Source organism: Podarcis bocagei (assembly GCF_964188305.1).
Source record: "Podarcis bocagei genome assembly, chromosome: 14".
Taxonomy (NCBI): Eukaryota; Metazoa; Chordata; class Lepidosauria; order Squamata; family Lacertidae; genus Podarcis; species Podarcis bocagei.
This window is the reverse complement of record NC_138139.1, coordinates 45,828,925-45,847,794: the sequence shown is the minus strand read 5'-3', so window position 1 is coordinate 45,847,794 and position 18,870 is coordinate 45,828,925. Positions and strand designations below refer to the sequence as shown.

General features: G+C 46.9%; 1 protein-coding gene across 3 annotated transcripts; it reads left to right on the top strand.

Annotated features, from left to right (window-relative positions):
• The first annotated feature begins 661 nt into the window (after positions 1–661).
• On the top strand, positions 662–18,509 carry SDR42E2 (short chain dehydrogenase/reductase family 42E, member 2). Of its 3 annotated transcripts, none has more exons than XM_081169630.1 (12): positions 662–787; positions 4,674–5,003; positions 5,700–5,795; positions 7,462–7,519; positions 8,756–8,874; positions 11,443–11,518; positions 12,036–12,118; positions 13,346–13,483; positions 14,745–14,810; positions 15,381–15,444; positions 16,440–16,513; positions 17,762–18,509. In XM_081169630.1, exons 2-12 carry the CDS (start codon positions 4,752–4,754, stop codon positions 18,023–18,025), a joined length of 1,290 nt encoding a protein of 429 aa, XP_081025756.1. In that variant the 5' UTR covers positions 662–787; positions 4,674–4,751; the 3' UTR covers positions 18,026–18,509. The 3 variants fall into 3 exon arrangements, with proteins under 3 accessions (XP_081025756.1, XP_081025755.1, XP_081025757.1); XM_081169629.1 differs by having other exon boundaries at positions 697–946; XM_081169631.1 differs by lacking the exon at positions 662–787 and adding an exon at positions 2,777–2,865.
• Positions 18,510–18,870: the final 361 nt, after the last annotated feature.

Sequence of the window (18,870 nt, the reverse complement as noted above, 5' to 3'; positions counted from 1 at the left end):
GCACTGGGCGCTGAGCCTAGGGGGCACCTCAAGTTGTTGCAACTATGATATAGTGAACTGAGCAGAATGGAAGGCAATAGGTGTGGAGGTGTGTGCCGAATTTGAAAGACCAGGTGTTGCTGAACTACAACTCCCACCTGCTCCAGCAAGCCAGGAGTGCTGGGAGTTGTAGTTCAGCAACATCTGGCGGGCCAAAGCTTCCCCACACCTGGTGTGTGTGTGTGTGTGTGTAGCAGGCACGTCCAACAGGTAGATCGCGATCTACTGGTAGATCACTGGACATCTGTGGTAGATCACCGGCAGATCACTGACTCCCCCCAAAGAAGCTCAACAACTGTCTCCCCTAAAAAAATCTCAACATTATTGCCTTGCACCCCCCCAAAAAACGGGGCTTTCCTCCTTCCTTAAAAAAACTTTGACCTGAACCCCTAAAAAACGGAGCTTTCCTTCCTAATAAAAGCTCAACCCCCCCCCCCAAAAATATACAGGGCTTTTCCTTCCTAAAAAAGAGCTCAACAACTTTGACCTGAACCCAAAAAAGGGGGTAGATCATTGCCAGTTTTTAACTCTGTGAGTAGATCGCAGTCTCTTGGGAGTTGGCCACCCCGATATATAGGATCGCACGGATAGCGCCACCCTCACCTGGAGATAACAGAACTCTCCTGTGCGTGCGCTGCCCCTTTAATATTTACGGTTCTCCTCCCCGCTGGAAGTACAGTACCGCCAACACCAAGCCGGGCTCCTCCGCAGTGGCTTTTCTTCCTCTTAGGATGGATGAATTGGAGATGTAAGCCTGCCCGACTGGGGACTCTGCCTAGCTGGGGGTGTCTCCTGGTCAACCGTGAGGGAGAGGAAAAGGAGCCACCTCCTGCCGTTTGGGGGGGGGGGAGAGCCAGGATTTGCCCCACACCCAGGAAATCTCTCCTGCCAAGGACCCCCTCCCAGGGTAATAATATTATTGCAGGAGACCCTCTTATGGTTCCTAGGGCTTCACGCGCTAGATCTTCCCAACTAAGTCCATACTCAGGAGTAGACCCACTGAAGTCAATGGACGGAAGCTGGGCGCGAGGGGCCAGGGCTTTCAATGGGTCTACTCTTGAGTAGAAGCTTAGTCGGAGGCACAACTCACGGATCTCCTTTTCTCGCCCATTGCATCGCTCAGGAAGCGAGAGGTGGGGGAGCAAGGAGTACTGAATCTCACCCAAAGGTGTACATCTCCAGGCCTTCTAAAACAGAGGTTTGGTTGAGTGAAAACGAAATAACGTTTGCAAAAGGAAATAAAACGTGTACGGAGGGACTACCCTGCTTGGGACCTCTATAATAATTGTGTGGATGGTTTATTATCCCAGCAAACCCCATTCTGTCTTCCAAACACCCTGTTATTATTCATTATTTCTTACTATTCCTGCACAGAAATAAGTATAATTGGTGTCACCACTCGCTGTCATTCCCTCACTTCCAAAATTAAAATTTAATTTTGGGGCATAAATGCACAGTTTACCTGGGAGTAGATGTCATTGAACTGGGTGAGTCCTACACCTGAGTAACTGTGCTTAGCATTGCACTGTTAGAATATTTTTATTTTATTTTATTGAAGTGGCGTTTTGGCAAAGCTATGAGTTAGCGTACAACCAGGGTAATAAACTGATATTAAAAGTATCTCGCATACATCTGCCTGTCTAGATATGATAATATCTGGGGGTTTGTGCAAGGAAACCACAGGTATTTTCCTTTTTTTGAATGAGGGAAATCCTGTGGACCTCTTTCACTTGCTGTGGCAAAGAACTTTGCTTTTTATAGCAGAATGGTGAAATGGTTTTGTCCACAACATGCTTCATCCAAACACAGCGGGAGGGTGAGCAGCCTGGAAGGCAGAGATGATATTTTTCCTTCAGGTAAATAATTGGCTTATAACAGGGATGCAGCGAAAGTTAGCAGTGCAGGTGGCTGTCCCCCAACAATATCTTCAGAGATTTTAAATAGGATATAGCTCAGCTGGTGTACCATGAGACTCTTAATGTCAGGGTCGTGGGTTTTGAGCCCCGGGCAGAAGATTCCTGCGTTGCAGGGGGTTGGACTAGATGACCCTTAGGGCCCCTTCCAACTCTACAATTCTATTCTTCTCCGTGTCTTATGTCATGAGTGCCGAAAAGAAACATGCAGCAAAGTTTGAAAAAAGTGTGCTTGTAAAGCAATAATAAATGCAGATGGAAGGCTGTGCCCTTTGTATCTGAAGTATTAAGATTTATTCAGAAATCACAGCCAAACTTCAAAGATTAATTCCCCAAATACTGGAACCCAAACAATCCCTGTGTGCCAATGAGCAGCTTTGCGTTTTTATTGTTTGCACTCCAAGCCAAGGCCTGGTTACTCCAAAGGAAGTCCCACAGATTTCAGTGGAATTTACTTCCATGTAAGCACACCTGGACACTGCTACATTATCCCCACAAGAGGCATGAGGTAGAATTCTGTTATACTGCACCAACTGTCTCCTTTTAAACTGAAACATTCTGAAGCAACGTGGTGCAAAAGCAGTTCTCTGTTGCAGCAGCCTATGGGGAGAAAAGACTTATTTGCATATGTAATACGATTGGCTAGTGGCGTAGCGTGGGTTGTCAGCACCCGGGGCAAGGCAAGTAATTTGCGCCCCCTAACCCGTGGATTTGCGCCCCCTAACCCATGGATTTGCGCCCCCTAACCCTAACCCCCAGATGTTGCGCCCGGTGCGGCCGGCCCCCCCTGCACCCCCCACGCTGCGCCACTGCGATTGGCTACCTTTTACACCAGATTCTTTATTGGAAGATGCTCGTGACCACTTTGGTCTATGGTCCCAGGAGTCTAAGAAGCGGTTGTTATTACCTTGGGGTGACTAAGAGAGATTTCTTTATTTATTCATAACAAAATTTACATATCGCTTGATTGTATGAAAACCTCTGAGTGGTTTTCAAAAAAACCCCAGCCACGTTGGGGGTTAGTAATGACTACCGCTCACCAACCCACCCTCTTCCCATTAAGTAAAACAAAAGCAAAATACAGCCCCACAGCTGATATATTTTGTTTATTTCATACAGTGATTTCCACCCAAGACCTCAAGGGGGTATATATGCTTGCTTACTTTCTCATTTTATCCTTGCGACAACCTGTGAGGTCGGAGAGGCTGGGAGATCATTGTTGCTCCTTCACTCCCTTACCAGGGTGGCAATGGGTGGCGTGACTGAGAAGCCGCTACATAACGAATGAACTAGGCTATGGGTTCCTTCTATGCCCTTTCAAGCATCCTTTTTAGTGCTCATTCATGATTATTTGGGTTCCTGATGCTTTTGGGATGGTCACGTATGACCCCACCCATACAGTGATAACATACTAGCATTGTGGAAGTGTCACAGAGCGAACGTAAACAGAATAATTCCACCACCAGTGCTTCATTTTACTATGTGAAGAACATGTTGCAGAAAACACCAAAAATTTAATGCTTGATTTTATCTAGATCTTGCCAGATTGAACGCAATCTAAAAAAGAGCCCTGTCTCATGTAGGAACTCATTTCAAACACCTAACTGAACGGCACAGCGTTTACACAATTAGCAACTGAGATAATGACTTTTTGAAGTAAATTGCAGGCAAGGGAGGACTGATCTGCACTGGGACCCTGCTGCTTGGGGGGGCGGGGGGGGCGCAGAGGGGCTTTAAACCTTTGCTTCTTGCAAATGTTCAAACCTTTAAACCTTTGTCTCTGGTTGGAAATGAAGCAGTATGGCCACCCCAAACTTTTTGCAAGTGTGGATTGCATCAAAAACAGAAGTGTGTATGACCCCCGTTAATAGCACTGTGAACACAAATGATCATGAATGTGTGATAAAAAGGCATGGGGCGAGGCCATAGATACAGAGGAGCAATATCCTGATCTCACCATGGCTAGCCAGATCCCCGTAGGAATACCAAAACAGAAGTCCGCTTTTGTTGTCTTGCTGCTAATCCCCATGCTACGGGAATATAATTTAAAAATACGCGGACATCTCCAAATATCAAGGGTTTTGCTAATGCAAAGTTGATGCTGACAACTTTGGACCAAATATAATTTAGCACTGGAGAAGCCCGCCTCATATGCCTCAGTGAGGCATTCTCAGAAATGCTGAGAAGTGTATCACTTTTCATAACATCACAGCATGTTTGTTTTTAATTTTCATTACCGAAGTTGAGGACTATAGGGCAAACAGCAGGATATCAGTGGGGTATTGATAACAGAACGCCAAAAAGTTAAACATTCATTTGTGAATAAGTGCTACATAGAGAAGCCATATATATATATAATGTTCCTTAAATAAGAACCGGACTGAGAAACATGGAAATCTTAGAATCAAAGAATTATAGAGTTGCAAGGGACCACAAAGATCGTCTAGTCCAGCGGTTCTCAACCTGTGGGTCCCCAGATGTTATTGGACTACAACTCCCATCATCCCTGAGCTCTGGACTTGCTAGCTGGGGTGATGGGAGTTGTAGTTCAACAACATCTGGGGACCCACAGGTTGAGAAAGGCTGATCTAGTCCAACCCTCTGCGGTGCAGGAATCTTGAACCCATGGCACTGTGATTAAGAGTCCTATGCTCTACCAATGGCGCTGTTATTCCTGTAGCAACAGCAGCAACAAAATTGGCCTTTGTGCTCTTTCAACAGGTTATGAGAAGGAGATACTGTTGCTCCTACCTTGGTGGAGTTTTGTAATACTAGATCCGGTGGATCCCTTAGTGCGCAATGGAGAAATCTCAGCAGAAAGACCGAAAAAAACTCAAATCCTCTAAACAAGATGCCCAGCCTGCTGAACAGAAACTTGACACCGGTAACCGAGGGCTGAAGAAAGTGAGCAACAAGACAGTGATAACAGGAGGTGCTGGCTATTTTGGCTTCAGCCTTGGCCGTGCCCTTGCCAAATCAGGAACCAGTGTGATTCTCTATGACATTAACCAACCCCTCTGGGAAATTCCAAAAGGAGTAGTACTTGTACAGGTATTTATCATTTATTATTATGATCGTAACACCCCACTTTTCTTTTCCATAAGCAACACATCATGTAGAGAGAGATTATTATCTGCTGTCAGGTGTAAGGCAGGTAAAGTGTGGTTGTGGGGGAAGGGTTTGCAAGCACCAGTGATCTGTGGCACCTGCTGCAATGGGGGTGGGTGGGATAGATGACTATGATCTCTGCAAGATCGGGGGGTGTTCAATCCTGCCTGTTTTGAACTTTCCAAGGACCAGGAAAACCCTCATTTAAAGGGGGGAAGTTCCAGGACAACACTGTGGGATGGGAAGGACAACCTGTGGCTATGCCTATATTAATGAGACAGGCAAGTGCAAATCCAGAGTTCTCCAGTATGGACAAACGCTCTCTCTTTCTGCATAGACACCCGTTGGAATTGCTTTGCAATCCTTCCATCAGAGGGATGGATGGTGTGTGAGGCCTCCTCCAACTCTTAGGATGGCATGATTTGCATAGTATGTCTCGTGACCCTTTGCAATGACAGAGAAGATCTGTGTGATCAAAGAACTGGGTCCTTGCCCTCTCTTCCCTGTTGCTGGTGGCCTTAGAGTGTGTACCTTGGCTTCTCAGCATCCTTTGTTGTCTGTTGCCTGGGGGGGGGGGGAAACATTGCTGACCGCCCCCCCCAAGCCCCCACTCAGGAGTATGTGATCTCTGTGTTCTAGGCAGACGTGAGGCACTATGACCCGCTATATGCAGCCTGCGAAGGGGCAGACTGTGTCATTCACGCAGCCGCGTACGGAATGACAGGATTAGAACAAGTGAGTCGGCTTCTCTTCGTCTTGAGTTTCTGCAAGGAATCAACCCTTTTCACGTGGCTTTTCCAGATTGTGTTGAACAGATTTTCAGAAAATTTCCTGCTGTCCTATATCAAATGGAGACAGTGGCGTAGCGTGGGGGGGCAGGGGGGGGCGGCCGCACCGGGTGCAACATCGGGGGGGGGGCGCTCGCACTCACAGCTCTCTGCCCCTACCTGGCTCACTCAGGTTAGGGGGCGCAAATTACTTGCCTTGCCCCGGGTGCTGACAACCCACGCTACGCCACTGAACGGAGATCGGTTGGTAGTTTTTTCCAGGGCCTGCCCCTTTCAGAAAGGAAAATAAAACAAAGTAGACTCTCAGGCAAAGAAGCCCTGAGTGGATACAGACAGTCTGGCATAGTTCAGTCCGTAGAGCATCTCAGGGTCGTGGGTCCAATCCCCACATTTGACAAAAGAATCCTGCACTGCAGGGGGTTGGACTAGATGACCCTCTGTCAAGGAGCTGTCGGGCGAGCACAGGTCATCCACAAGTCAGGAAAGAACTTGAGACACAGAATGCAATTAGCTTTTAATTCACAGAAAGGAAGCAACACAGCAGCATCCCTCTGGCTTGTCTCACCTGGCTCCTTCCCCTCTCACTCCAGATCCCTCCCAAACAGATGTAAAATGTGGCAAGGGGGCGGGCTCCTCCTCTGGGCCTGTCTGGCCCATTGCCTGAGCAGCGTGCAGGATCCTCCTCAAGTGGGGAGTCTGGGGAGGAGAGCCAGTTTCTTGGCAGCAGAGGCAGCCTCGGACTCTTCTCTCTCTGAGTCTGCACTCGCGCTGAGACTCTCAGCACCTAGAGCTGTCTTGGAAGACCTTCCTTCTCCTGACACATGCCCCCCCCCCCCCGCCGATCACTCAGCCCTCCTGCATCTAGCATCTCCCAGCTTGACACTCCTGCACATTGGCCCCCTGTGTCCCACCACCACTGTCCTGGGTCTAAGTTGTCATCTTCTGCGTCCTCCCTGGAGGGGTCTCTTGGACAGGCGGTGCCCAACTCTCTTCCTCGTCTGGCCAGACCCTGACACCCTCATGGTCCCTTCCAATTCTATGATGCTTTGAAAAAAGATGCCTGAGTGATGCTGAATTAGATCACAGACATTAAGCAAAGGCAACAGTAAGAATATGTACACTTTTTAAGAAGAGAAATGTTTTATTTTCAGTAAACAATGTACTGAGAGGGGTGCATAAGTAAATTATCATTTGCTATTCCACATCCACTTTTGGCCCCACCTAGAAACATGTGACCTCTGGAGGACTATGAAAGGTTCCCTATGCTTGATTATTTCACCCAAGACTAACTAGCAGTTCTCCAGGGTCTTGGGCAAAAACTCCTTCCCATCACTTGTGGTCTGAACCTTCTAACTGAAGATGCCAAGGAACGTACCTGGGACCTTCAGCAGGTACACAGCCTCTGAGCAATAGCCCTTCTTGACCGCTTTTTTCAGGTGGAATTTTTTTTTTTTTTTTTTTTTGGGCGAAATTCAACTTTTACAAGCTGGCCTTCTTGCCACCTAGGGAGCAAGCCAGGCCAATTCTCCAGAGACCAAAACAAGCTAAAGCAATTCATTTTGCTTTGATTGCAGCAGCTGGTGCGACATTAAACCTCTTCCTGCTTTTCCTAGATGCACAAGAGACATATTCGGTCTGTCAATGTCGGAGGAACCAGTGTCGTCATTGAAGGTGCGTACTGCCTCAGTGCTTTGTTTTGGATGAGCCCAGACTGAGGATCATCGATGGTCGGCTTGTTTACATACCACATCTCCCACAAATAAATCTGTGCTCAAAAGCAGTTCGCACAAAAGCCAGTCTAAATACGATAAAGAATAATAATGGTAATTTATTTTTTATATGCTGTCCACCTGACTGGGTCTAGGCAGCTTCCAACACATTAAAGCATAGTAAGACATAAGACATTCAAAACTTCCCTCAACAGGGCTGCCTTCAGATGTCTTCTAAAAGTCAGATAGTTGTTTATTTCCTTGACATCTGGTGGGAGGCCGTTCCACAGGGCGGGCGCCACTACCCAGAAGGCCCTCTGCTTGGTTCCCTGTTACCTCACTTCTCACTATGAGGGAACTGCCAGAAGGCCCTTGGCGCTGGACCTCAGTGTCCAGGTTGAACGATGGGGGTGGAGACGCTCCTTCAGGTATACAGGGCCAAAGCAGTCTAAGGTTTTAAAGGTCAACACTGACACTTTGAATTGTACTCGGAAAAGTACTGGGAACTAATGTAGATCCTTCAGGACTGCTGTTATAAGGTCCCGGCGGCTGCTCCCAGTCATCAGTCTGGCAGCTGCATTTTGTCTTAGTTGTGGTTTCTGAGTCACCTTCAAAGGTAGCCCCACGTAGAGCACATTGCAGTAGTCCAAGTGGGAGCTAACTAGAGCATGGACTACTGTGGCAAGACTGTCTGCAGGCAGGTAGAGTCTCAGCCTGCGTACCAGATGGAGCTGGCAGACAGCTGCCCTGGACAAAGAACACAATAAGACAAATAACATCACTGCAACATAATGCAAAAAATAAAAAACAAGAATCAACAATTAAGAATTAATTTAGCAAGGAGAAACATTTAAGAAATAAGTATACAGCTTACTAATAGTTTAGGCCAAAGTATTCAATAAGCAATTCCCTTCTGCAGGCTCCTAGGGTTGGAGGGTGGAGCGAAACCAATCACCCCCTGATAGCAACCCCAGAGTCTCTCTCTCTCCCCCCCCCCCCCCGTTCTTTCTCTAGAAAGAGCTCCCTTTTGAAGGCTCCTGGGGCTGGAGGATGCTGTAATGTGAGCCGGGGCAGAATCATTTGTTGGCTGCTCTTGCTCGCAGCCATTCTGAGATACCAGCCCTTTCCCTTAGGAAAGCAGATTTCCATTTGCCTCCTTCCCTCAACGAAGTGCTTTGTGTTTCCTATGTCTCTGCAGTCTGCAAGCGACGCAGCGTCCCCAGGCTGGTCTACACAAGCAGCATCAACGTGGTGTTTGGCGGGCAAACCCTTATTGACGCCGACGAGCAGAGTGTGCCTTATTTTCCTTTAGCAGAGGTATTGGGGCTGCTCCCCTTTTTAGCATTTGGCTGCAACCGATGGTGTGGGGGACAAGAAAGAGGAGGGCCGAGTTGTTTTTTTAAATGACCTCCCCACAACACAAGGGAAATTATGTGTTGTTTTTCCCCAGCCTGTTGCTTTGGATCCAAAGTGTAGGTAGGAGTGGATCCAAAGAACTGGCGGAGGTTGGTCTATTAGCCCTCGGCCTGCCCTCACCCCCACCCCCACCCCCGCCTTCTTGCTTAGAAGCTCATAGATAAACAATGGTACTTTAGGGGCTATGATGGCCACTAAGTTGGGTGGCTTTAAAAGAGGATTAGACTGTGATGGCCTGGGACTCGGGCTTGGAGCCAGAGGAGACTCAGTCTGCACTGGATCCTTTGCCTCAGGCATTATCTGAACCAAGTCTGGGGCCTGATCCTGAAGAGTCCCACTCTGCACAGGTTCCCCTGCAACAAGCACCAGCTGGGCCGAGTCAGGGGCCTGATCCTGCCCTGGCCTCAGATGCGGGGATTACCTCGTTGCCTTCAGCTGGGCCATCACTTACAGCTGCTCCACTACCGGTTGGGTCAGGGGAGGCTGAGGTGGCCTCTGGGTCTAGTAACCCACCGACATCTCCCGAGCTGCAGAGACTAAGGTCTGAGAGAAGGAGAGACCTGAGTACTCGCAGGAGGAGTGCTCGCCTTCGGGTGAAACAGGGAGGTGAGTCGCCGGGGGATCAGAACTGGCCACTACCCCGACAAAGATAAAAGGTTGTCGGACCCCGTCCCAGGTTGCAGGAGCAACGTTGCTGTATATTAGATCCTGCCGGGGATCCTGTACCTGTCCTTGCCTGGTTTTCTGCCTCGTGTCCCGCCTTGGTCCTGTTGGACTGTCTCCCAGTGGAACCTTCGGATTCTGGACCGTGTTTCATGCGTTACCCCCGGGCCCAGCACATAGACAAATTCCCGGAGGACCAGGCTATCAAGGACTACTAGCCATAAAGGCTCTGCTCTGCCTCCGTGGTCAGAGGCAGCAGCGCTTCTGAATACCATTTGCTGGAAACCAGAGGAGGCGAGAGGGCTCTTGGTGCTTGGGTCCTGCTTGTAGGTTTCCCACAAGCTGGCCCCCGTGAGAACAGGATGCTGGACTTGATGGGTCCTTGGCTTGATCCAGAAGGTCTCAGAACCAGTCGTGGTGTACCCCTGCCTGTCTGTCATTGGGTTTGGCTACTGCTAGTCTCCTTGCCTTCTGTCCTACCAGTCCTTGTGGGGACTTGCCTCTTTTTCCTCCTCCTCCTCCTCCTCCTCCTCTCTTCCCCACCAACCAGTGGTGTATGATGGGTTGCCAGTGCCCAGGGACATGTGGAGGGTTTGGTTGGTTGGATGGGAGGGAGCTGCTTAAAAGCGTCCGCAATCACTCAAGAGATTGCAGCCACAGACATAAGGAAAAAGAGCTCTTCCATTGTCTGGAGAGGTCGCTTCCCAGTTTGCATGGAGAAGCCGTTTTCAACGGAGCCCAGTGATAGGAGCGTGCGGCTGGACTGAGGCAGCGCTGGGTGTTGAAAGGGTCCAGGGAAGTAATTTTGCACCCAGGGCAACCACCCCTGTGCTATCTGCTACAACACTGCCACTAGCTCTTGCTCATGCTACTTCATCTCTAGACTCTAGAGACCCTTGGGCACGGTGGGATTAAGAACAGCCCTATATTTTTCTCCATATGATCCTTGTAGGGTTACACCCCATGCTTTGGGGGAACTGAATCAAATCTTCTCACAGGTCTGTTAGGAGTAAGACACGTGGAATTCTTTTCACATGACATCTCTTTCCCTACTGGTGTCCCATACTCCTGTAGGGCAGACGACCCCCTCCTCGCATTATTTTCACTCTTTTTTAAAAATGTTATTACAATCTTGGTTAAATCCTAAGGGAGAAAGTGTTCCCCAGATTCAGGGCAGCCAGAAAAAACCCCCCTTCCATCCATCGTCTTAAGTTGGCACATAGAGGTGTTCTGTGTGGTCCTCCTGCAGTTGTGGAAGACCCTCTGCTGGGGATTTACCCATAACCCTGTGGTAAGACTTGGAGCTGTGATTAAAATCTCATTATATGGGCTGTTCTTTGGCACCGGGGATGTAGATGGTGACTGACTGAGTGGGAGAAAAACGTATTACAGTGGTGCCCTGCAAGACGAATGCCTCGCAAGACGGAAAACTCGCTAGACGAAAGAGTTTTCCGTTTTGGAGGTGCTTCGCAAAACGAATTTCCTATGGGCTTGCTTCGCAAGACGACAGTGTCTTGCGAGTTCCTGCGGGTTTTTTTTCCTTCCCCCCCTTTTTCTAAGCCGCTAATCCGCTTATCAGCTGATCCGATCAGCAGATAAGCTGCTAAAAGCCTCTAATAGCGCTAATCCGCTAATCCGTCAATGGGCTTGCTTCGCAAGACGAAAAAACCGCTAGACGAAGAGAATCACAGAACGGATTCTTTTCGTCTTGCAAGGCACCACTGTATTTGTTCAAGCAGATCTGTTGGCTTACGTGCTTTGGTATTTGCTAAATAACCCAAACTAATTAATTTGATTTCTTTTTAGCAAATGAACGAGTATTCCAGAACCAAATCAATTGCAGAACAGATGGTTCTAGGAGCAGACGGAGTGTCTTTACCAGGTACTTTTCTGTGATCTTAGCCTGTGGCAACCTTGGGGGGGGGGAATGATTTTATTGTATCTTTCGTGACCCCCAGGGTCAAGCAGCGATTAAGGTTCATACTCGAGGCTCAAGCTATGAAGTTATTCCCAGTTCACAGCTCTGGCCCTGCTCTTGGAGACTGAGAGACCGCAGAGCCTGGGGTTGGCAGGCAGGAGTCCGCAGAGGACACTCCCATACCACCAGAGCCTGTAGGCTCAGAGCCAGGACCTCCGTGGACACCTGCCCTTAAACCTGAAGAAGCCAGTGCCTCCCATTGCACCTCACTGGTCCAGCAGCACAGGGAGATATGCTCATCTTCAGGATAGAAGGTTGCCCCTTTAAGACTCCAAAGCTAGAGGAGCCTAGAAGCAGGTAGGAGGAGGAGTCGGGAGATGCTGAAACCTCGGGCCTCTCTTGTCCCATGTGGTCCAGCATCAGCAGTTTCTTCAACTGACATGTTCAGAATCAGCCAACAGCTTCTTATCCTGTTTCCTAGGAGGTGGCAAGCTGCACACCTGTGCTCTTCGACCGCCTGGCATCTATGGGCCGGAAGAACAAAGGCATTTCTCCCGGATGGCCGTACGTATTGTGACTTGCTCAGAACACTCTTCTGTGAATGTGGGGGGAAACACTACCATATGAACCTACCCAGACCCTGAGGTCATCTTCTGACTCCCTCCTTCGTGTGCCTCCTCCTCGAGAGGTCCGGAGGGTGGCAATACGGGAACGAGCCTTCTCTGCAGTGGCTCCCCATCTGTGGAATGCTCTCCCCAGGGAAGTTCGCCTGGCGCCTTCATTGTACACCTTTAGGCGCCAGGCAAAAACGTTCCTTTTTAACCAGGCTTTTGGCTGATCAGATTTACATCCTATGCCCTTTTAAAATGTGGGGTTTTTTTGGGGGGGAGGGGCTATTGGGTTGTTGCTTTTATTTTTATTAGGTATTTTGTGGTTTTATATCTTGATTTTATTCTGTGAACTGCCCTGAGACCCCCAGCTATAGGGCTGTATATAAATTCTTTTTTATATATATAATATTTTTTATTAATTTTAACATATAAATTATAAAATGTACCACAAAACTTATCACTTATACAATCTTTTTGGACTTCCATCAGCACCTCTGATGATCCACCGTTTTAACCATTTCTTATGCATTTCTTAACTTTATATTGCCTTTACATCTCTTAACAAATCATCCTCCCCTTATCCATTTTTACAATACTTCTAATAATACTCCTCACAAAACTTCTTGTAACCCTACAAACGTTGTCTGCTCTTCACAATTATTTTTCAAATAGTCCGTAAATTTACTCCAGTCTTCCGTGAATTTCTAGTCTCGCCGGTTTCGAATCCTTCCTGTTAATTTATCTAATTCTGCATATTCCATTAACTTCATCCTCCATTCTTCAATCGTCGGTAACTCTTCTTGCTTCCATTTTTGGGCCAATAATATTCTTGCTGCTGCTATTATTGCTGTATATAAATTCAATTAATAATAGTAATAATACCACCATGGGATGAGACCAGTTACAGTTAGGTACCAGAGAAAACAAGCCATGCAAGGAAAGGTTGAAACAGCTGGATATGTTTGGCCCGAAGGCGAGAAGACCGAGGGTGGGCTGGGGGCAATGAACACAAGAAGGGTTTGCACACTGAGAAAAGCAAAGACATGCCCTGGGTTTACTCTGCTTGCTTTAAAAGTCTCCTGTTCTTCAGCTCAGGAGAGCCAGTGACAATTCTGCATCACATCTCGTTTGCCCCTCGTTGTAACTGGCAACGTTATGCTTCAATCATACCTTCCAACAGTTGAATATTCAAAGAGGGATGTTTGTCTTCACATTTGGGGGACCAGAGACCTGGATGAACTGGGTTCATGTCAAGAATCTCGTGCAAGCTCACATCCTCGCCATGGACGCTCTCACTCCTGAGAAGAACTATATAGCTGTGAGTATATCGTTATACGTGCTCCAGTTTTTCAGGCGCTGAACATTCTGGGGATGTGCTGAGCATTTCCTTGGCATGAGGCACCTGGAGGGCTCTGGCATTTTCGGGGTAATTGATTTACTAAGCAGCTTTCTGGCAGAAGTTGCTAAGTAACGCTAAGAAACCCACAAAAACACCAGTGTGGTTTTGAAATCAGTGCAGCGTCAAAAAGTTCAAGTCCACCATGTTGATTCAAAATGGCTTCCAGGTGTATCCAAACATAGATGATGATGATACCCTATTTTTCGCTCTATAACACACACCCGACCATAACACGCACGTAGTTTTTAGAGGAGGAAAATCCGTAGGCATGCCACCCGTAGGCATTCCCTCCATAACACGCACAAACATTTCCCCTTACTTTCTAGGAGGAAAAAAGTGAGTGTTATGGTGCAAAAAATACGGTAATTTATTATTTATACCCCGCCCATTTATCTGGATTTTCCCAGCCACTCTGGGTGGCTTCCAACAAAATATTAAAATACAATAGTCCGTCAAACATTAAAAGCTTCTCTAGATGAAACCTGTTCCTTGCTCTCATGCAAAATTTGGCTATAGGATCTTGGGAGGTGTCCAACTCCCTAGAAAACATATCTTCCAATATATATATTAAGTTTACTATATGGCTCACTGCTATAACTAATTTCCCCCATGAACTTTCCCTGACCCTGAGGTCATAATCTGAGATTCTTCTCTGTAGCCCACCTCCAAGGAAGGTCTGAAGCGTGGGGATAAGAGAGCAGGACCTTTCTATAGCATCCCGCCATGTATGGAATGCTCTCCCAAGGGAGGCCCACCTGGATCCACTCTTGTCCTCATTTTGGCGCCAGGCAAAGCACAGGCATTTGGATAGCACCAGTGAAATGACGTTGCAATGTGAAATCTGTTTTTTATATGTTTCGCCTGTGTTTATTGTTGTATTTACACTTTGGCTATATTTCAAACCATCAGGGTTTTTGTTATTGTTTTGTTTTGGTGGGCAATAAATTTAATGCACCTAAACCTTCGGAGTGTCCAGGAAATCATACAGTTCTCAGCTGAGCACAAAGGTGTCCAGGTAGGTTATTTTCCTTCCTAAGGCTGCAGGTAAAGTTCATTGCCAATGTGTACCTTGCATGATCGTTGGCCATTGGGGCCGAGGAGAGTTTAATGTCCAACAATGTTTGTATGGCCACAAGTTGCCCATGTCTATTCTGATCTCTTTCCCCTGTGTTCTTTGTAGGCTGGCCAGGCATATTTCATCAACGATGGCGAGAAGGTCAACCTTATTGAGTGGTTAACCCCACTGGTGAGTGCCAGAGCTGTTTGTTATAGACAGAATTGTGCTCTAAAACTTCTTAAGCTTATTGGCTGTGGTGGTTGTGACGGATGGGAGTTCGAGTCCAGTATCCTCTGGCGGGCTTCAATTTCTCCGTTTCTTTTTTAATCTGCCTCGAGTCTCATATGGCCTGATGAGATGCAATAATTAATAAAGGCAGCTGTATAGTGTTGGGGGGGGGAATCAGGTGAATATGGGGAGGGACCCCCTTACAAACCATAGATGACTATGTATAATGCAAACCTTTGCTGAGTATTTTACCTGTGAAAATTTCCAGACACAGAAGTTTTTTTTTTGTAAGAAATTCAATAACAGGAGTTTTAATTTGTTTTGGTCTTAAATTGACTGCGATTTTAACCTTCTCTGTATTTTAAATTATGGTTGTAATCTGTGAGCGTTTTATTGTTTTATCTCTCTCGTAAACTGCTTTGAGGTTTTCCTACAATCAAATGGTACAGAAATGTTATGGAATGGATAGATCGATAAATGAACAGCTGCATTCAAAGCTGTCTGGTTTCAGTATTTCAATGTTTCTTTCAGTTTAAAGGATTGGGTTGCCGCAAGCCATGGATACGTGTTCCTGTTCTTTTTGCTTATTTTTCAGGTAAAATATTTCCAGTTGTTTGCTCAACAGTTGTTTGGGGTTTGCTTGTTTTTACAGTAGTTCAGACAAAACCTTGGGTTTGCACTCGGTGTGAATCAGGAATTTTATCTTGCAACAAACCATGGCTTGAGAAGCTGGCTTGTTGAATCGGCCATTGTGGTAAACCATAATGCTTAAACTGAGATGTTTGGAAGCAGAAGCTAAACTCTGCAGAAATCCTTCTCCCGGTCACAAAAGATCTGAGTTTCTGAAGCTCGACAGCCATTGTTTAGCGTTATGTGCAGATAAGCCCATTGCACTATATCGGCGCCCATCTCAACTGAGACCTGAGGGGGCAGAGGTTAATGTTTTTCAACCCTGATGTTGTTCCATAAAAAACAGCATTCTCCGTGCACACACACCCCTGGCCACAACTGCATTGCCTTGTGGGAAGGATGGGGAAAAGTTTCTGTGGGGAAGTTCACTCCTATGCAGGTGTTGAGGAGGGGAGGAATTTTGATCAGGACAACAGCAAGTGAAGAGAAGGATCAACCTTTCACAGCACGGCCTCAGCCCAGATTGCGGCTGCCCATGGTGACAATTGTCTGAAACCCAAATGTTACATTACATATTTAATTTAATGTATAATTTAACCCAACCTTTTTGGAGCTGCGGCCACAGGGAATCTTATTAAGGAGACAAATAACAACCCCAATGACAGAGAACAGGTTAACGGCAGCTCTTTTTAGCAATATAAACAAATAAGTTGCTAAAGTTACACTTGAGAAATGCAGTCAGGGCTGAGCAGCAGAGTGTGTGATTTGCGTGTGGAATGTCCCTGGGTTCAATCCCTGGTATCTGCAGGCAGGTATTGGAAATATGTCTGTCTGAATGGAGCATTGCTGCCTGTCTGTACTGAGCTACACAGACCCAAGCATTTGACTCACAGCTTTGTGCATGCGCTGCTATTTCAAGTGACCATTGTATTTATCAAGTGCTTTTTTTCCTTTGTGCAGCTGTGGCGATGGAACACTTCCACAACCTGTTAATGCCCATTGTTGAAATCACACCTTTGCTCACCAGAAATGAGGTAATGCATGCCTACGTTATTACGTACTGGGTTTGTTTCATAGAATCAGGAGTGTAGAGTTGGAAGGGACCATCAGGGTCATCTAGTCCACCCCCCTGCAAGGCAGGAATCTTTTGCCCAACGTGGGGCTCAAACCTACAATACTGAGATTAAGAGTCTCATGCTCTACTGACTGAGCCATTTGTTGTAGTAACTTATACTCTACCCTTCAAGCAAATTACCAGGGCGGATTACAAAATAGAAAAACACAAGAAAACAAACTTAAAAACATACCAAGAGCCCTTGTAGTGCAGAGGGAGCTTTGCAATCTGGCTGGCTGGCTTTTGTCCTGCACAAAGAGCCCATTTTACAGGTGGATAAATCTCCCAGGTCACGTCCCAACATTCTAACCATTACGCCACACTTCTTTCCCTTTCTAATTTTTCCTTCGTCTTTTCTCTGTTGTTACTCTTGGCTTGCATGACATACGTCTGATGTTCTTAATGGTATTATGAATTGGCATGCTGCCATATGCCTTTTTGTTGTTGATCATGTTGGCAGAAATTCTAAAATAAACTATTGTGCTTTTCAAAAAGAGGCTTCAGCAGAGTTGTGGGTGAGAAAGCAATCACTGGGTACTATCACAATAGCTATGTCCTGCCTCCATTGGATGCCTCTTAATATCACCTGCTGGGAGTCGCAAGTGGGGAGAGAGCTGTTGTTCTGAGCTCCTGGGCTTCCCATAGGCCTGTAAGACAGAGTTGTTCCGCCTGGCCTTTGGCTTGGAGCCAATTTGATTCCCTCCCCTTCTTTCTTTTTTCTTTTTCCTTTCTCCTCCTGTGATGAGGCTGCATTTTAATGTTTTAGTGTTGTATTTTAATCTTGTTTTAAAGTTGTATTCATTCAACTTGTTTTTATTATTGCTTGTTAGCCGCCCTGAGCCTGGCCTTGACTGGGGAGGGCGGGGTATAAATAAAAATTATTATTATTATAGGCATCTGGTTGCCCACTGTGAGAATAGGATGCCAAGACTAGGTCGGCCTTTGACCTGATACAGCCGGTGCCTTCTTAGGTTTTTACGAAAAGCATCATTTTAAATGTGCGATGGAAACGATGATGGGATGAAGGGAATTGTGGTGCAGCAACATCTGGAGGGCACTGAATTTGGGGAGCCCACCCCAGACCAGGCACCCTCCGTTGTCGTTTGCTCTCATGCTGTTTCAAAACAGTTTTTAAAAGAAATCCAACTCCTTTGCTTTCGCTTCGCAGGTGTACAACATTGCTTACACGAACACGTTCAAAATAGATAAAGCCCGGCAACAGCTCGGCTATGCCCCCAAAAAGTACTTGTTTGCAGACTGCGTGGATCATTTTTTGAAAACCAGGCCCCGCAAGAAGAATTATTTCATGCTGAAAAGCTTCGTGGTGATAGCCCTGTTCATTGCCCTGATCATCCTGGCAGTTTACCGTCAAGAAGTTTGGGAATTTGTTCACAAGAACTGGGGAAAGTATCAGCATCTTGTCGTGCGATAAACCAGCCGTTCTCAGGCACAGGATCGGCCGGGGGAACATTGCCCTTGGATTGCATGGTCTGTTTTTCTTAGCTCTAAAGTAGTAGGCAGGCAGGAAGGTACATTAAGAGGAATAAGAAACATACAAGGAAATCGTCCTGTGGTGGCTAATGAACAGAAAGCCAAAATGGCCACCGAAAATCACACTCAGGAGACTCATGCAAGGGGAGAGGGTGTTGTTTTTATATCAGCGGTGTCTGCGTTCAGTTGGTTCCTCGTCTTTCGTCAAACTGAAGAAGAGAGGGGGGCTTTCAAAGGCTGCGTACAAATAATCCTCCACAGACACATCAGGACGCCCTCTTGCCTCTCCAGGTCATGATGAGAAACAACGAAGGTGAGAAAGTGATCCAGGAGAATAGTGCCAACAGCGAACCATTTTGCACGGCACCAGTTGTCTCTCGCCAACTTTGCAGCACGAGCTGAAAATAAAACCACACCTGAAAACCTGCCTGTGTTTCTCCAAGGGCCGAAACCGACAAAACCGGCCTGTGGAAAAGCAGGTCCACTGGTCTCGCCATGTTTACATATAATACGTGGTTGGAGAAGGCGGTGGTCTGTCCTTTACATGTGAATAAGCACTCTTGAGGGCAGGGGAAGGTTTCTCTGTGTTGTTTGAAAAGGGATGGAGAGGGAACCTGTGGCCTTCAAAATGTCATTGGACTACAACTGCCACTGGCCCTGTGACATAGTGAATTGAGCAGAATGGAAGGCAAGAGATAGGGGGTGGGACAGGCCGAATTTTGGCCTTGCCCAAGGTGAAATTTGAAAGACCAAAGACAATCCCCGGAGGTTGTCATTCCAACACCA